The sequence below is a fragment of the Branchiostoma floridae genome, chromosome 9 (genome assembly GCF_000003815.2).
Source record: "Branchiostoma floridae strain S238N-H82 chromosome 9, Bfl_VNyyK, whole genome shotgun sequence".
Classification (NCBI taxonomy): Eukaryota; Metazoa; Chordata; class Leptocardii; order Amphioxiformes; family Branchiostomatidae; genus Branchiostoma; species Branchiostoma floridae.
In genome coordinates, this window is record NC_049987.1 from 14,394,300 (window position 1) to 14,413,012 (window position 18,713).

At 40.4% G+C, this 18,713-nt stretch overlaps 4 protein-coding genes and 1 long non-coding RNA gene across 11 annotated transcripts in view; 3 read left to right on the forward strand and 2 right to left on the reverse strand.

Moving 5' to 3' along the window:
- The window catches only part of LOC118422187, a 5,767-nt gene extending 3,875 nt beyond the window's left edge, over positions 1-1,892 (forward strand). Inside the window, exon 7 of the mRNA XM_035829702.1 lies at positions 1,880-1,892. Within this exon, the coding sequence (XP_035685595.1) occupies positions 1,880-1,892 (13 nt within the window). The remainder of the gene's footprint in view (positions 1-1,879) is intronic.
- The window catches only part of LOC118422656, a 33,572-nt gene extending 30,700 nt beyond the window's left edge, over positions 1-2,872 (reverse strand). Inside the window, exon 1 of the mRNA XM_035830328.1 lies at positions 1,490-2,872. The gene's annotated coding sequence lies outside the window, so the exon portion shown is untranslated. The remainder of the gene's footprint in view (positions 1-1,489) is intronic.
- Positions 2,873-3,485: 613 nt separating this feature from the next.
- On the forward strand, positions 3,486-8,211 carry LOC118422779. The gene is made up of 3 exons (XR_004831963.1): positions 3,486-3,736; positions 6,487-6,595; positions 7,077-8,211. It is a non-coding gene; the product is annotated as an uncharacterized LOC118422779 (long non-coding RNA).
- LOC118422778 lies at positions 7,706-12,975 on the reverse strand. The gene is made up of 4 exons (XM_035830533.1): positions 12,615-12,975; positions 10,874-10,991; positions 10,406-10,500; positions 7,706-9,876 (listed from the first exon to the last, which is right to left on the reverse strand). Exons 1-4 carry the CDS (start codon positions 12,945-12,947, stop codon positions 9,094-9,096), a joined length of 1,329 nt encoding a protein of 442 aa, XP_035686426.1. The 5' UTR covers positions 12,948-12,975; the 3' UTR covers positions 7,706-9,093.
- Positions 12,976-16,402: 3,427 nt separating this feature from the next.
- The window catches only part of LOC118423384 (cilia- and flagella-associated protein 47-like), a 43,103-nt gene continuing 40,792 nt past the window's right edge, over positions 16,403-18,713 (forward strand). For all 7 annotated transcript variants that reach the window (XM_035831501.1, XM_035831503.1, XM_035831505.1 and 4 more), the window contains exons 1-3: positions 16,403-16,650; positions 17,587-17,741; positions 18,323-18,530. In XM_035831501.1, the coding sequence (XP_035687394.1) occupies positions 16,501-16,650; positions 17,587-17,741; positions 18,323-18,530 (513 nt within the window). In that variant the 5' untranslated portion in view covers positions 16,403-16,500. The remainder of the gene's footprint in view (positions 16,651-17,586; positions 17,742-18,322; positions 18,531-18,713) is intronic.

An 18,713-nucleotide genomic window follows, 5' to 3' on the forward strand; every position in this document is an offset into this window, starting at 1 on the left:
TCCAGTAGGGGCCATCGGGGGGTATTCCCATGTAGATGTAGATGATTTTAAAGGCCATTTTAAAACATTTGTAGATGTCTTCGTCAATCAGTTAAGTGATGTACGTTATACTTCTGGTATACTATATATGTATACGTCCATCCCAGATACTTTACCACTATTTATAAGTCAGACCCCCCCCTCCCACGTGGACGCGCTGTAAAACTTTGATACATGTAACATTAATATTCACTATCCTTGATATGGCATGAATCAGCGACAAAACTTACTTAAGCTTTCCGCAGATGTGTAACGAAAAGTACACTATTACATCACGAAAAATGTATTTATGCAAGGGGGACAACAACAAAATATAAAACATATAGATCACAAACCTGAGATGAAATGGTCGCTGCACACTCTCTCGTGGCCTCGTGGTGTCCACGCCGCGGTCGGGTTTTTCTTTCCCTGCTCAAAATCTGACCTTTTTAAGGCTCTAAGCCATGCAGCCCTTCGTCCTGGTTCCGCAGGGATTCTAAAAAACTTCTTTCTACTGCCTTTATCCTTCCGGTTAGTACAATTCAGCGCACAACAACTGGTCGGCATGTTTGCGTTTCCCGCGCGCAACTGGTGGGCGAGGAGGGTTCAGCCCGCCCTCCTCGCCCACCAGCAGCTTTTTGCCTACCATGACGTCACGTGACGTAACCGTGACGTCAGCGCGATCGCTCGTATTCTCGGGAGTCTTTCCGTGGACCGAGTGCACGGTGTGTGTAAGTGTACGATTCTCGGGAATCTTTTCGTGGACCGAGTGCACGGTGTGTGTAAGTGTATGACGATTCTCGGGAATGTTTCAGTGGACCGAGTACACAGTGTATGTTATATATAGTGTATGAATGATTCTCGGGAATCCCATGGTGGAACGACTACACACTTTGAGTTCATTAGAGTAGGATCATTTTATTACAGCAAACTGATACTGATTTCAACAAAAACTCGATGGCCTACCGCCTATGGGTCTACTTGTGAAATGTGGGTGTACTAGTATTTCTTCCGGGTCGACAACATGTTGAGCAGTTTCCCTCCAAATGTCATGCAAGTAACGGGCCCGTTAACGCAAGGAGGTTTCAACCTCCTTGGTTAACGTTACATTCCTCTCCCTATTTTGGTATGTGAACGGTTTTGCCCCGTATTGACGCCCCGTAAATCATTCCTCAACTTGTTCCTTACTACAATCTGCTGGTCATGATCGTAAAAAGATTATGGTTATGTAAACTGGAGGCGTTAGGCAGACGTTGGGAGAATAGAATCGTGACCAATATATACGGAACACGGTTCAGTTTGTCGACAGAAGACACTCGGAATTTCATGCTTGTGGTCATGCGGTTTGCGAACGTTAAAACCATGATTTTCTGCGATGAACTACAAAACCACGAACGATCCAATGAACATAACTCAGGCTCAGAAACAGTTAGAACTATGAGATAGAATTCAAAGGGATTTGGTCACTTACCTATCTGGAAAGTTACTGGTAGAAAACCTATTGTCAATTTTCTAGTCCGATGGCGGTCGCACCTGCTCAGTGTTACTTACTTCCTCGTGATGACGTCAGATCCGGCCCTAGTGGCCCCGGCCGTGTAACAAGGTCAATGACCTCCCAACAAACCACCGATATAATGCATGATGTCAGTGTAAAATAACGGTTTGCTTGACATTCAGCAAACTATGAATGGGTAATTAAATCTACTAACGTGTTATATATGGAGATTGATTATTTGGTCGTTAGCGCTTTGCTTCTTCGACAGAGTTCATTCACAAGTGCATTCACTAGGCGCAGGCTGGTAAATGACTGTACACTCAACCAAGCCTCCTTGACTCAACAAAGTTCTTTATTCCCATCCAGATACACGGACTAGTTTACATGGGTTGACGTTTCGGTGACCGCCTGGCAACTTCTTCGGGTAAATAATGCCATTTAACTCGCTCGAGGAGGTGCCTCGACCACGTTAAACAGCCTCATTACTCACTTTGGGTACCTACTGGCTGGCAAAACACACCAGATGATTATTAACGGTAACGACTTGTACTACTTCACATTGCAGCTAGGTGTCGCCGCAGCAAATTTCCGTTTCGTAAACCGCCGTTGCCTTCAAGAAGGGTCGTTGCCAAATTTTAGAACGCTTGTTGCTTTTCTAACGGGCGATACCATTGCCGAGCGACTAATCTTGAATTCCGAGTGCCGCGGCATGCTCGTGGAATTTTCGTGAATTCTCGGAACTCTTAGTATTGTGGGTAATCGCATCCCTCGAAGCACATGACTCTGGGCCTGGTTCTCTATCAGCCGCTCAAACCTTTTCTTATTCTACTTCGCTCGGAAATTGCGGAAGAACAGATATGTGTTGTGTTGTTTACGTACTGCAAGGGTGGCTGGAATAAGCAATTGACTTTGAGTTATACAGGATAGTGTTCTTTATTCAAAACAGATGTTAGTTGGGTAGCTGGGTTAGTGCATTATATTTATATATGGGTATCGATATACTGACAATACAACAGTATGCATAAGAAATATAAGAAGTATCACTAGTTGATGTCCCCTATTTCACTTGATGTCTACTTTGTTATATTGTATACCATTCAGTATCATTATCATCATTGTACTTCCATACATGTATTTTTGCAATTAGCCTTCGGGCATGAGTTTGCAATAAAGATATCATATTATTATGTTATCAAAAATGTGTTTTATTTCTGAGCCCTTGTATCAAAGTTATTACTTCTTATGTCTACATGAAGGGTGGATTAGTGTTAGAAGGGGCAAAGTGTCCACAAATTTATTTCTTTTGTTACCAGACTCCATCTGTATGTAAATCCGACACTTCAATCAGGTCGCTAAAGGTCGCGGTGGTTCGCTCGAATCATTACTGAAGTTTGTTGAAAGTCCCCGCTAAGCTCCGAAAATCTGCGACCGCAACGGTTGATTCGGAAATCTACGGTCGGCTTACTTCCGGTAGGCTACCCGGAAGTAAGTGAATTTGGTCGCGGCTTACTTTGACGTTGTTAATAAGCACTAGAAATGTGATAAAATGACGCAGATAAGTTAGAAATAAGTTGCAAATGTCAATCTGAATGGAGATTTTCAAGTTCAGAACATTTGAAATTTTGGCGCCATATTTCTACATTATGTCCCTTTAAATTCATCGTTTCCAGTGACCCTACAAAATTGTTTCGTTGGATTTCCAAGTTGCGAAAACTAAAGTGACGTAATTGTTTAAACTAGACGATATCATTTTATACAATAGAGAGAAGACTAATCAAACTATACATCTGATTAATGTAGTATCAAACAGCTGTTCTTATGATTTTTACAGATTAATTGTCTTCATGTGTCGCATTTGGTTTGGTATATAAGTGCCACACAAAGAAAACTAAATATCTTATCCACATCAAATATAGCTACACCCCTCTTAGAGAAAATGAAACGGCCCGTGCGCATGTACCGATCACGTGAACACGGAAGTGAAGTGTCCTGTTTGTCTGTTTGTCCATTTTCGTCCGCACAAAAAGTCGACCAAATTTCGCCAAGTCTCCTTGAGACACTTCCTCCAATACTTCTCTGCCAGCTCTGCACGCCTTCGAAGCTCTGCTGTGAAGCAAACGGCTTTCTCGGGCGCGAAAGAACCACACGAAGACGGGACAGCTCCGATATTCTCCAGCCCTGTTTTCCGAGAAATCATTGCAACATGCAGATTCACAAGAACGGGTAAGCCTCCTCTCTCTGTATAGCATTCAGTTTGAAAAGAGGACAGTTCACTTTGCTCCAGACCTTGTTCTCATACCTCGCTAACGTAAAAAAAAAAAAACACGGGAGGAATGTAGAATTTGTGCACAATATTGCTTGACCTATATAATGTACCCGGCTGATGGTAACGTTAACGTTATATAACGTTATGGCTCTTGTATAATTTATCCATTATTCGAAGCGAAAAAATGACGGTAAGAAAACCCAGACCCCTGTGTTTCTGAATAGATTACATGTAGCATGAATATAACGTTGTTTTCTAATAAGGAAAACGTGAAAGAAAGCTGCCTTTTAAAAGTTCTGCTATATTCTCTCAGTGCCAATGTCAACTTGAGACAATTTTAGACCCTGGCACCGGGAGTGTAGAAAGGATGATGCAAGATCTGCTGGGTACTGTTGACACAACAACCGCCCCCTCCCTCCCTCAAAAATGCTGATTTGCGAATAAGATAGGATAAGGCCATCTGTTATGGTATCATATGATATATTACATCACATAACGTTACATGTTGCATGGTCTGTTCTTTTGTTGGTAATTGGGGAAAAATATGATGCAACTGTACAAATTATGTATTAATGACCAGCTTCAAGGCCTTGGCTTGTGTAACGTTAGCATTAGTGCCTCTCAGCTGAATCAACTGAAAAATACAAAACAAATGAAATACTGTTGAAATAACTATGTGTGACACCCCTACAGAGATAAAGCTCTTCTGAAGTGTGTATATGAGATTATTGTGGTTAACCATTAATCGTTGAGCACATGCATAGATTGGAAAACGGTGTCAGAGATGTAGACGCAAAATTTAAGGTGCAAAAACAACCTCAGAGAGTTATATAACTTACGTGTCAGGAAAACCAGTTCAACAACCACAGACATTTTGATCTAAGGGACTCTCTTAACGTTGTTGTTCACATCTATTGGGAACTACTTTTTTTCAATTCCTACCGAAAAAACAATAGCGGAAGATTTAATTTTGATCAAGTATAAGTGTCGGGAACAGGCAATGTTGAGTTTTGTTTCATTATTCGTACATTGGCCATCTCAAAAATGTACTGTAGTATGTGGAACCAGAATTTAGGTCAAGAACTAGTTTGTATCCCAGCCACATGTCATGACATGAGGCTTCCAGGTGAGGGTGCTACCATGAAAATGGGGGTGGGTAGCATTACGGAACTACTGAGTTCAGTATCTTTAAAGATACACGGCACATTGAGGTTAGCAGATATGAATGTAGTGCATTAGAAACATGCATGTACCGTACGAAATGTCTGTTACCCTCCAAAAAACAAGCACTGTCTGTGTTGACAGGTTACAAATAGAGATAGATCAGTAGTACTTAATTGGAACATGTGACACTATTTATCTTTGTTATTGCTGAGTTGCCCCAAGGTCTACCTCCCATATAGGCTCCTGTATTAAAGGGGGGGACACAGGCATGTCTAATGTTGATTTTTAGTTAATGAGGGTTTGCATGTCCCTGTGGCACAAGCGGTAATGCATTGACCTGAGTTCAATCCTGTCGCTTCTGCTCGGCCATATTGGAAGGGATTGCATTTGTCATTTTAGATGTTGACATAAAGCTGAGTATGAGGGAGCTTATGCATATCGAGCATCCTGATTCTGAAGGTTTGACATCAACTTCCATTCCATCCATATCAAAACTAACTTCCATGTGCCAATTGGAAGTGCCCATTCCCCCTTCCCCTTCCTAACTACTACACTAACTATAGATAAAAACTGTTCCCCTGAGTGATACTTTCCTGGGGCATAATTAACAAAATGAGTGTGAATAATTCAGACCCAGTCAGACAAGTTGTGTCTGACCCCAGCAGGCATATCTAATCCTAGATCCTATTCAGGAGAAACACACTTTTCAATGCTTCTCAACAAATCAGCATTTTCCAACAGACTTCATCTTTTACGCATGTTGAAAATCCCCACAAGTGCCCCACTGTGCAACAGTGCTGGAATCGTAATAAGCTGCTAGAGTGAAAACATTGCATCAGCTCACTGCCCCCAAGTGTGAGGGGCAGAGGGGTCACCACTACTTTCCATCAACTCGACAAACAGAAAAGAAACATGACGCAAGTAGAAATCCCCTTAAAAGTAGCCTAAGCAGGCTTGTAATCATTGTGAAATATGAACCTGAGACAAGGGTTTTGTTTTACCCGCAAATTCATTGCTTACTAAAAGTTGTACAAAAGTAAAATGATAGACATTAGGGAACTGAGTGAGTCCAATGTCCATAAACCAAGCAGTGACCTTGTACTACAGTAGCCTGTAACTCCACTTTGCATATAGGACTTTATGCAGGAATGTGGATCTAAGCACACTTGTAGAGTGCAGGGCCAATGCAGAAACATAGAGCAATGTGAATGATGCAACAGGAAATGTTGAGGATGGAAAGTAGTTTAAAATACGCAAGCATCTCCAAGGAGATGGGGATAAGGGTTTTACAGCAGTAGCAACACTGTATTACATCTATTGAGATAAAGAAAAAGAATTTCAGTTGTCTTTTTACTGAAGGCTTTTAGGGGCAGTAGGTATGGATCAAGAATTGACATTGTTAATGCAATTTTATCCTAGGTTTTATACCCTTGGTTTGTCTGTTACGTACCCCTCAATGTTTGCTTGTGTGTTCAATTTTTTTCTCTGGGACAGTTTTATATCACTGTCTTTGTGACTATTGACCCATGACTCTTGTTTCTAGTGCGGATGCCAGTGTGAACAACCAACAGCACGACATGGACGGTCGCGAGCCCGCGGCTATCCGGCGCTACCAGAACCGCCAACCTGTCCAGCAGGATCCAACCAGCAAGGTGCGTTGTTGTGGTGAAAAGACTTCTCAATGGTCCATTAAACTTCCACTGTTACAGTACAAAACTTAATGCACATGCACTTCAAGGCCAGCAAAAGTAGGATATCTTTTATTTCTTTGAAAGCATAACAATGTGTTTCTAAATATGTTTAACGAGGGAATAAGAAAGTTGACCCCTTGCACATTTAGAAATGAAAAGTTTTTTTTTCTTTTCTCATCAGCGAATTTCTCAATGGTTTATTTACCTGACTTTGAAAAGGGAGACATATGCTGACTTATCACTGTGTCCACATTTGCCAGCAAACACAAAATATCTCCTTTCCATCTTTTCCTCAAAATATCCTTCAGTTTAGTTCAGTATGGGCATTAAAGTTTAAACAAGCAATAAAATTGCTTCTCTTCCAACAAAAGTATACCAAACTGTAGCTCTGATAATTGAAAAATTCTTTCATACAAATCTTTCTACAATTATTTCTATGCAGGATGCAAACACTCCGGTGCAGATACGCAATGGCAGCAGTGGAAAAGAAGAGCCAAAAGAAGACAACGGTGCTTGGGGACCAATTTTCAAGAATCGGGACCACTTTGTGGAAATGCACATCTGCTAGTTCCACCCAGATAACGTTGAACACCGGGGCCAACTGTGTGCTTAGCCTGGTCAGCATCTTTTGAGAGTCCAAATCAAATTCTTCTTAACAGAATACATGTAGATCGGCTCAGTGTAGTTTCAAACAAACCTGCTTTCTTCAAGTGGTCAACTCTATTTCAGACATTTTTGTTTTCTTCAACAATGTAATCTGGGGGTTATATTACTAGCCCATTGTTTTGTTCTGGATTTACACCTTTAGTTACAAAGAAAGTAATGAGCAAAACTGGACTTTTTATAGAGAAGGGTTTGTGACAGATGTGATGATTGGACAGGAGCTTGATGATGATTGGTCATTGCAGCTGAGCATGTGATTGGTCCTGGTGGGTCATGTGGTGTTATGGGTAAACAGGAAGTTTAATTTGGTCAAAATATTGTAATAAGATTAGAACTTTTACAGTTGTCATAATTAGGGTAGTTGTTTGTGATCTTTATGGTACTCATAGTAGTCAAGCCTCCCTTTTAAAGTGGAATTGTCTACATTTTTAACACCTTACCATTTTCTTAAACTTTCACCTGAATTGATGAGTAGATTTTCCAATCTCACCTTTAAGAAGGTTTCAGTCTCCCCTTTAAAATACTTTTCAATACAATACTCATTTTTGAATACCAGTACATTTTCAGCCAGGTACCAATGGCTCAACTGCACATCTTTAGCATAACTGTCTGCAGTGCACATAGAAGCACCAACAGTGCAATGGAAGGATGGAAATATTAAAAGTGCATTGAATTTCTTGATTTCTTTGTAAGGAGTTGGTCACTTTTAAGGACATTGTGCTACAAATGTATACTCTTATTGAATATAGTTTGTCACACTCATGCTGAGTGTTAGTTCCTACAAGTTTTCATCTTAGGTATATGGTTTTCTTAAAGCTAGTACCCAAGAAAACTTGTAAGAAACAATCTTGTCCTTCACAGAGAGCCAAGTTTTAATCAGATTCATGTAATGTAATAAAGTACATAATGTCAAATTCCATCATCTACCTTGTGGCTAATTGATAATTTACATTTCTTAGACAAGTGTAATACAACAATTATAACATGCGTTTACTGTCAACTAAAGTACTAACGTACTAGACAACATTTTGGCACAAATTACATGTATATTTAACATCTATTTTGTGTATTAAATAGAAACATTCAAGTTGGGAGAAAAAATAGTTTACAACATTGGACCAACAGAAAAAGAATGTCATTCTAACCAAGTTAATACAAATCAACACTTCTTAAACTAGTTGATAAACACAGTCTCACAATGACTACGGCTTCTTGCATTTCTACAAGCCCTGGATCGTGAGAGGTTCATGCTTTTGCTTGAATACACAAGCCTTTTTACCCTGAATGGTCAGGAAGATTGAACAAATGATTAATCATACAAAGTTATAACAATAGATTTTTCATTTTTGTTCTTTCACATCTTCTTTGACTTTGGAATTCACTTTGACAATCTACAAATGTATATTACCTGTTTTCGAATATCTCAATTTATCTGCTAGCTTTGTACGATTTATAGTATGGTCTTGAACTATTTTTTGAAACGAACGAAAATTGATGCATTTGGATGTCATCCATATAATGAAATCAACATGGCCTAATTAAGAATTTTGCTATCTTTTCATTTACTAACCTGTCAGATGAAACTATTCACAACTCCAAGACATATACATTGCACTTTGTAAGAATCTGGCTGATTCTCTGTTTTTACGCCTGTTAATGTAGCGGGTTTGTACTCTTTTCTATTCTTCAACAACAGTTAAGCTCATAGAAGAGAGTAAAAATGTCGGTGAAACACCAAGAATTAGCTAGATCCTTACATCTACTTGGAGATAAGTCTCTTGTCATATTAGAGGATGTCAGTTTATGACCATGTTGTTTGGCAGGACAAAGTAAGGGTCATTAACATCTCCATCGAAGTGTGCCAGAACTGTTGAAAAGAAGTTCCTCTCCCAAGTACCAACCCAGGAACTTGATACCTGATCCCCTTTTCTCCTTCCACTCTGCATGGGGCTACCCTCCTGACTATCCACACCAAACACAGCTCGAATGTCAGAAACATCGGTATCATTCGGAATATCAACATCAAGTTTTTTTAGAACCTTTAGGATACATCGTTCTTTGTGCTCCAAGAGCTGTTCATAACTCAAACACGCATGGAAGAAATTAGCCGAATCATCCTGAATCAGATCAAACGCCTTTTGCATGTGCAAGATCCAAAATATGACAAACATGAACGGCGCACCATGTCTAACAGGGCATGTGGCCATGCGTGGATGTTCTAATATATACTGGAACATCTTCGGCGCACCCTTTAGCATCATAGAGAGAAAGAATGCATCCAACCTCAATGCAGTTACGAAGTAGTAACGCCAATAGCTACCAGAAAACATAAGACTAAGAGTAGAGTCGTAGTAGCTAGGAAGGTCTCTATAAAGGAAGATAGTTTTTGCCTCCGGTACTGCCTTCTGCATGAGCTCTGCTACCAGGACTGCGACACTTCGAGGCTTGTAACAGATGACTGTCCGGGACGGGTCGTTCTGTAGGAGCCAGAAGTTCAGCAGGGTGATGCTGTGTTTTAGCAGCATCACGGCTTCTTCCGTCTCTTCTGATGTTAGCGGAACATCTCTTGTGCAAATATGCTGGTAAGAAAAGCAAACAATAATCACATAATATACACACCTACTATTTATTCATTTTATGATAATTCAGTCAGTCCATATCAACAATTTGCACATCACTCCATGTTGTTTGCTGACTGACTTGAAAATACATCCAAAAACAGCTTTTTTCTTCCGAAAATAGTTTCATCAGGTTGGTAGAATATAGGAGAATTCTTTATGTGCAACCAGTAAGTACGTATACTAGTACCCAGAACTTACTTTGCTTACTGACTGTCTTTCGATGTCTCTCAGACACCTTCCTCAGAACTTCTATTAACTGGAGTTCTGCTTCTCGCTTGTTTTGTACCTTTCACAGTTAATCATGAATAAAACATAAGGTTTATCAGTGTAACAGAGTATCACCCAGGGTCCCAGGAGTACTTTTTGATCACACAGTTGCTAGGCAACAGTTGCTAGGGTACCATGGACACTGAAGTCAGTGGCCTTTCACCCATGACCTAGACCCCAGGTCATCTCAATTTGACCTACCTGGCAGAGTTGTTCTTACCTCAAAAATCAAAGTGAAGATGTCAGGTTCTGACACGGCCTGTATCTGACTCATCACATCCAGACCTTTGCACATCAGGGTGGACCCACAACGACCTGCACAATAGACCAAACATAACAAAATGTAGCAATCATATTTATAACAACAGACTGTTTCAGAGATTACTTACTGATCAAATGGCTTTCTTTTTTAAAGAATCCTCTTGTGATTACATAAGATAGCACTATTTGATCTTACCTCTACTCTTGATAGCGATGAATTGGAAATTGAGCAACATTAAAAGATATTCTACAACACGTCATTTTTAAAAAAACATTTATCATAATAATAAATCTCTCATTTGATAACTTTAACAGAAGAGATCTAGACTGCTACACTAACTGTTTTCTAATTTTGAATATAAAGCTCTTGTTATATTCAGTGTTGAATCATATGCATAGTTCTAGTGTTATTTTTATTGTTTCTTACCAGTACTATGCAGGAAGATGTTTTTGACTCCTGACAAAGATTCTGCCAGAGCATCTTCCACTGCTGGCAGCACATCGAAGGGGAGGAGCAAGAGTTCCTCTGCACTTTCTCGCTGTGCCTGAAAAAATTATCAAGATTTCATACAGTATGTCAGGAAACAATAAGCGTTGAAGGCAGTAAGTAAATTTATCATCGAAAAACAGTTACAATTTAAACATTGAAGTTGGCGTAAATTCCAAGACCACGTCCATTGGTTCTTCAAAGAACATGTATTGTCAGATGTATGGGGTCGTGGAACTCTATAACGTTATTTGTCCTTGTTCTCTAGAAATTATAAGCAAGGAGGTTTTATCCCTCCTTGAAATAAGAAGCTCGAATAACAGGTGGTCGAACACTGGTCCCACGGGATCAAAGCAGGACATCATGAAGGACTCGCTGATTTTGATACATAGACGCACTCGGACGCAACTGATCCCCTGGCCTAGCCTCTCTAATGATTAGGCCATGTTGATTTGATTATATGGATGACATCCTCCGGGAATTCCAAAACTGATGCAAGCGAGCGAATAAAAAAAAAGTTTGGCAAAAAAAATAAAGTTGCCTTCAGTATGAAATCAAAGTGGCCAGGAAGGTTGAACTATTAACACACATAGTATGGTATACCAACAGTTAGGTGTAGGGACCAGTACATCATACGGGTGCAAAACATTTTTTCTTCTGGGACCAATCCGAAAAAAAACAGACCTGAAAAAAAAAAACCCAGAGGAACAGGTTTCGCCAATTACAAAATGGACACACTATGTCGGCAGCCATTTGGGGTCTAACCGGGGGGCCAAGAAGACAACAAGAGCGAAGTCAAGTAGAGTTTATAGCCAATTGCACCAAGTTTCTACTGTCAAAGGTACAGAGACAGTTAGCCTTTATTACATGGAGATGGGATTTTAAAATGCAATGGGAGTCCAATAATCCACCAAACAGATTCCTTTGTAGCAAAATTGACCAATTACCATTGTTTTGAGTATTGCCATTTCTCAAGTTTCCACAGACAATCAGGTCCAGGTTCAGATCCAGACCTGGAAATGATCCTCTGAACCTGAATTTTCTGTACTGGTACCTCCCCCAACAAACGATAGATTTTTTTCTTTCTGTCCTTTCACATCTTATTCTTTGATTTTAGATTCATTTTGGCATTCTATGGCATTAGTTATCTGTTTTCTGATACTTTTTTTTCAATCTACGGAAAATTTGTGCTCATTTTACAGCTGCTTTGCAAAATTTATTGTGTGGTCGAAAACTTTTTTTTTTTTTTGGAAATGGCCGAAAATTGGTGCGAGCGCGGATGTCATCCATGTAATCAAATCAACGTGGCCTTAACCACACGCGACCATGTAACGTTGAATATCCAAGCAGATGTTAGGCGGGAATATAGTAGTACATTTCCCGTTTTGTTCACACTCAGTCCCCCACTATGTTGTGATAATGACAGCTCCCATAACTTCGGACGAAAGCTATGAATGAGCTCAACTTCACGTACCCACGTGGCTGTTTGAAGACTTGCGTTTTGACGAATGGCAAATGACTCGTTCTTGTATTGTTTTAATACGTTGCATTTTTTAGACTATGCCTCTAACGTTATGGACCCCAGCAAATCCCAGTGGGCGATACCGAAAAAGTTGTTATGAATCATGAATGAATAAAACGTTCCACATTGTCCCCTTAAGCTTTATTATAAGTTTAATACCTGGTACAAAAATGACTTCTTCCTGATGTCGACTCCTTCCCTCACTTTGACCAGTCCCAGAACTCGCCGATTGAGGTCAAAACTGTACACTGAGAGCTGTGCGCCATTATCCAGGAGGAATTTTACAGGGTCGGATACTGCTTCTCCCGTGTCCGTATCAAACACAGATTCTGAAGTACTCTTCGTTTGACTTTGAGATGTCGACCGTTGCACCGGTAACAAGTCGTCCAAATGAGCAAAAGAGATCATGGAGTTCCCTCCCTTGAGAAAGGATTCACTGCAGCGGACTTTATGTAAGCTGGCCATCTTGTTCCCAAGAAGATTATCCCCCATGTTACTCCGCGGCACTAATTTCAATTTTTTGGCAACGACTCAAAAGCGGAGCCGATAGAACTGCGATTGAGTTGAAGGGTACAGACCTCCAATGGCTGGCAGGCACCTGTTGCATGCATAAGATGTAGGGAAAAGGCTGTCAAAAGTCACCTACCTAAGGTTTAGTTGGTGAAAATCTCACATTGGCAGGCAAGTCTGACTTCTGAAGAGTGCATATGGCGATTTTGAAAACATTCGGTTCGGCGCAATGCGCCCCCACAAACAGAATAAGAAACTCTGGTGACCTTTGACCTCCCTGATAACACCCAAACTATACATACTCTAGACTGTCTAAAACACTCCAAACATGGTAGAAAGCCTATTTTTCTCACGAAATAAAATAGCCAGAATACCTGCCCATAATTTCCAGCTCCAAAATGCCAACATTTCCCAACAAAAAGGCTTCTTACACTTACTTTTGCAAGCCATCTTCTATGGCATCAAAATGCTAATTCTGCGCATGTCTGTAATGGTGACCTTTCACCTGAAAATACAAATCGTACGAATGCCTCCGATAGGGAATCAGTTTAAGAATGTCTCAAGAAGTGTTGGATGGAGCACTTTTGAGGCTAATTACAAGTATTGAATATATCTAAAGACAACGAAGCATGTAACTACCCTAATATAACATCCCTGTTGAGTTAACTAGTTTTCAAACAGTGGAATACGAAATCTGCAATTGTTTTCTCTCTATGCTGTTCTGCGATGTCTAAGGGACCGTACGGCGTTTAGTGAGGGGGGAGGGCCGGTCGCCAGAGGGTCGGGTCAAAAATTTTTTGCTAGGCCCTCCCCCCAGGTAAAAATTTTTTTGCTAGGCCCTCCCCCTGGCAAAATATTTTTTTGCTAGGCCCTCCCCCCTCCTATCAACTTTGAAAAAATTTTCAAGACGCCAACTTTTAAAACATGCGCTCCCATTTGGAAATGTGCTTTGCGTCCTACTTTTTCATGATTTTTATCGCAAAGCGGATCTCTCGCCCCTAGTAAAAAAAAGGAAAACAGAATGGCTCAAACTATTTGCTTAATAATAGAGGGATAAATATCTGCTTGATGGAGGCATAAATATTGCTTTATAGCAGCTATTTCATTGTTTTGATATCAAAACAACACCTAAAAAGCATTTGTATCTGGATTTCTAGTAGATTTGTGCCACGAAGCGGCGCGTGCCCCGCCCCTTTAATTTACGTATTGCAAGCTCGCGGGCCGCCCGGAGCGGCTTGACGGAAACCATTTTCAATGAACATGTACATATAACGTTACATTGTATTTTTAACTTTTTCCTGGTTCTGTGGTGGTAATAACTTACGGTAAATCGGGGGAAAAATGAAAACCAAAACAACAACACGATTCGACTAACCAAAACTGTAGTGGGGAGGGGGGCGCCGACGCATGACGCTGATTTTCCCACGGCGGGGTAGACCGATCTCTCTAGCCGCCGGCGGGCGCGAGAACGCTGACTTGCCGGAGATCTTTTAAAAATGACACGCTTTTTTGTCACGATTTCGTGCATTGCTTTTTTAGGGGAAAATTTTCTGTTTACTAGGACATTTCTATGAAAAAAAAATACGAGGGTTTCAAGTTTTTGCGAACGACGTTTTGAACACCATGTCTGGCGCCAAAGGCACGAAGAATCGCAAGGTAGGTCCGGGGAAATTTTGAAATCTTGACCCTCTTAAAAGCTGTTTCCTGCAGTTTGAGGGAAATATTTTGCTGGCAAACAAAGCTAACTTTAATGGCATTTCAATTTAGAAATACAAAATCAAATCCCCCCGAACACATTATCACGATGTCGGCCACCAAAGGCGCGAGGCCGGTCACGTCAAACTAGATCCAGGGAAATTTGCAAATCTTTACCCTCGAGCTCTGAAACGCAATTTCTTTTTGAGGGCAATAGGACAGGGGTAATTTTTGCTGGCAGACTAATCTAGAGTTTGATAACATTTCTGTAAGTGAAAAAGGTTTTCGAGGGCGATGCATAAGCCCCGCCCCCTCCCCTTTCGCATTTTCACTGTGTCCCGAGCGCCAACCTTGGGCGATCCCTTGCGAAGGTCCAGAAAAATTTTGAAATCCTGACCCTCTGAAACGCTGTTTCTTGGATTTTAAGGGACAAATTTTGCTGGTAGACCAAGCAATTTTTTTTTTTTGCTTGGCCCTCCCCCCAAGTCAATTTTTTTTTGCTGGGCCCTCCCCCTGGCAAAATATTTTTTTGCTAGGCCCTCCCCCCCTGGCGACCGGCCCTCCCCCCTCGCTAAATGCCGTACAGTAGCTTTTTTGTCTAAGAACGTGAGGAAAATGGAAAGTAATTTACATTTGTCTATTATAGGAATTTGCATCGAAAGGTTTAGAGGTTTAGCGAGGTTTAGATGTAAACGTATAACGTTAAATGGCGTACAAAAAATGGAAAGTACTACTGCTACAGTACTACGGTATGTTGCCGCGCAATGCTCTGCAGTACTGACTTAACAAGATAGATGTCGCTGTGAGATTGTTCATGTGTTGATATTTGAAACTTGATACATGTACTTGAGCTACACCATGAGAATCTGGCTTCAGGTGAGCACTATGATTATCATGGCAGCCAAAAAATGCACAAAATACAGCAAAAAAGACTCAGAAGCTTGCTTTTTGTCTTAGGTTTGGGAGGTGAAAAGTATAGATAACGTTACTTGAAACGAACAGGTGGATTTGTACCAAAGGCACTGAGCCAATAAGCCTTTGGCAGCTAAGAAGCTACCTCTTTGGTGACACTGGTGACTGTCTGACTGGTATCAGATACAGAAGTACTGTACTTCAGAAGCAGTAGAAAAGAAAATCAATTAAAAATGAAGCGTTTCTCATGGCGATTTTGAAAAGAAATGTGTTCATACTTCTACTTCGGTGAACTTTTGGCCTCTCTTCACGGGATTAAAAACGTTTTGTTTTTAAAGTGCTACAAAAATGACTCTTTGGATCGCGTATTGCTATTGTGTATTATATATTACCCAAATCGTGCACAAAGATCAGAATCATATATTACATTTTTTAAGATTCAAACACCACATTTTCCGCAGAATCCGCTCTCCGGCCAGATACGATAGCCTGGTATCCAGCCGTAATTATAGCTCCCGAGTCTCTTCTCTCCTCTTCGCAAATTACGTAATTGCCAGAGAGGAAAGAAGAGACTCGGAAGCTATATTACGGCTGGATACCAGGCTAAGATACGAGACTCATTTTAAGACCTCATAGGTTTCAATTATCCGCTTGATTACGCAGCGAATATTTTCCTCTCATTGTATACTGTAGAAATAGTAGATACAAATATGACATAAGTTTTAATTGTTAATCTTTAACATGACTCTGTAGTATGATTTGTAGATTTTAGAGACATAAACAAAGTCATTTCTTTTCTTAATCATGTAAAATAGTGGTGAGCTATAGGGTCGTGGCGTTGGAGAACGCCTGGCAACTGTTTCCAAACAACATGGCGGTCGGGGACTGAATTAAATCAACTCTGCAGGAACTTTTCAAACGTTTTACCATGGAAGGAGACGTGGCCGGGGTCAGAATCAACCCTCCCGTGGTGGAATTCATAGACATCGTTCCAAACGAACAATACAAATGTACCCTGACCGTCCAGAATATCAGCAGAGCGAGCAAAATTATCAAGTTCCACGCGCCTTCAACCAGCGTGAGTAGGACTACTTTCCTTGCGTGATGAGTTCAAATCTCAACGCTAACCTGCTTTTAATTTGCATTTATGGGACTCTAATGGAGCGTATAAGTCGTATACAGGCTTCGTAAATGTTTTATGCTTCATTTTATTCCCGTGCACTGCGAGAACATCTCTTTTTAAGTGGAAATTCTGACGTTTTTGGCGCTGTTATTTAGGAAACTGACGACGTAAACAGTTGGTGTTTGTGGGAGGGGGGCGTTAGTGCTCAAACCGTTCTCAAAGTTGATATTAGGCTGTCTGCAAACAAGAATAAACTGTTTATTCCCTGACGCAGTTTTAATCAAAAGCTTTGAGAACATATTAATGAAAATGCAGGGATTGAACATAGCGACGTTTGAACATTATGTGACATACAAAAACACACATACAGTCATACTAAAATTAACATAATTAACGTTAGTTGCATATCATGGTCAATCAAATGTAAGATAGTCACTTGTAGTGATCAATGTATTAATTAACGTAAATTGTATCATTGGAAAATCAAAATGGTGTCAGCAATATTTCTGTTGTATATAATTTGATCAATTCTATAAACATCCAACAGAAACATATCAGATTCTGTAAAATTTACATGCACTAGTAAGTAGTATGATTTTTTGGTCTTATATAAGCCCTCTCACAGAGATCAGAACACATGTGCAGCAACAGGAAATCTAGGTACTAGTAGTCAGGGGTAAAGGCTCCGAAATTGAAAACAGTCCTTTACCATTGTTTGGAATTTTACATAACAATTACATCCAGTAGGGGTTTGTTTTCTTTTTCAGGGCCTTTACCTTTGACATACTGTATTACCTAAAATTCCTGTCACCACCCATGCATTCTGATCTCCATTAGAGGGCTTATCAAATCTTATACAGCACTTGTAAACACTGTCTATATTTTCTTCAGGAGTTCAAGTTGAAGGTCCGTAACCCAGACCGTCCCGTTGCATCCGGTCTGGAGGTTGTTGCGACCGTGGACTTCCAGACAGACAAGAATGATGACTGTAAAGACAGGATCATCCTATTGGTGGACGAAGATGTGGTGGAGATACCACTCTATGCGTAAGTGCTCTGGTACTACAGGGGTTTAAATGCAGTACTGACCGACAGTGTGTTTACATTTGCATAAAACGTTCTGTATTTGAGTTTGCAGCTTAGTGTAGAAAATTACACAGTACTGGTCAATTTCCAAAATGATTGTTTCCTTCAAATGTAGTACAATGATACAAAATCTCAGTAAAATGTAACAGTCATATTTAGCCAGGAACTCAATCTATATTGTACAATTTCTTCTATATGGGCTATAAGTACCTGTAACCCACTCCAGAGCATCATATCAAAATATCTAAATTCTGATGATTAGATCATGAATATGAACATTTAATATTTAGACTGGAGGAAAGGGAATTTTTATTATGTATACGTTTGTTGGGGATGGAACTAGGTGAGGTGAGGTGGAAGTTTGTTTGGACATGAGTGTCCTAGAGAAAGTTGAATATGCCACTGTAGATAAGATGTAGATGAAAGAAATTGCTGCCTTTGTGTTCTTTGGCCAAATTTTTGGGACAATACAGGCTTATAATGCATTCTCTCATGTTACTTAGTGTCGGTTAATAATTTAAACTCTATGCTCCTTTCAATAGCTTCACCCCCAGTCCTATCATGGTTCTTCACGGTCCCGTGGACTACGGCATGGTTGTTGCGGACAGTCGGATCCTGAGGCGCGAGACCGTGGTAGAGAACCATGGCTCCATGCCGGGGGAGTTCAAGATCAAGTACAGCGGTTCCCTGCCCATCACCATCGCACCTGTGTCAGGGACGGTCGAGCCAAGGTCATACCAGATCATCAGGGTCAGTCTCAAATGTTCTCAATTGTACAGTAACAGAAATTCAGTCTATTAGAAAATATGTCCTGTTAGACTTAAGAACTCATTCTGCACAATAAATGAATGAATTAATGAAAGACAGCAGAATTAATGAAACGTCTGACCATTTTCCAAATTTTTTAAATTAAAAGCTGGTTTAAAGTCCAGT

Bases quoted from the DNA above. Each gene is read 5' to 3' on its own strand.
- LOC118422778 (XM_035830533.1), bottom strand. From the start codon at position 12,947: ATGGGGGATAATCTTCTTGGGAACAAGATGGCCAGCTTACATAAAGTC. The intron at 10,501-10,873 runs GTAAGAAACAAT...TCTATTGTGCAG, and splicing joins CATCTTCCTGCATAGTACTG to GTCGTTGTGGGTCCACCCTG. The intron at 9,877-10,405 runs GTAAGAACAACT...TTTTCTTACCAG, and splicing joins TCTTCACTTTGATTTTTGAG to CATATTTGCACAAGAGATGT.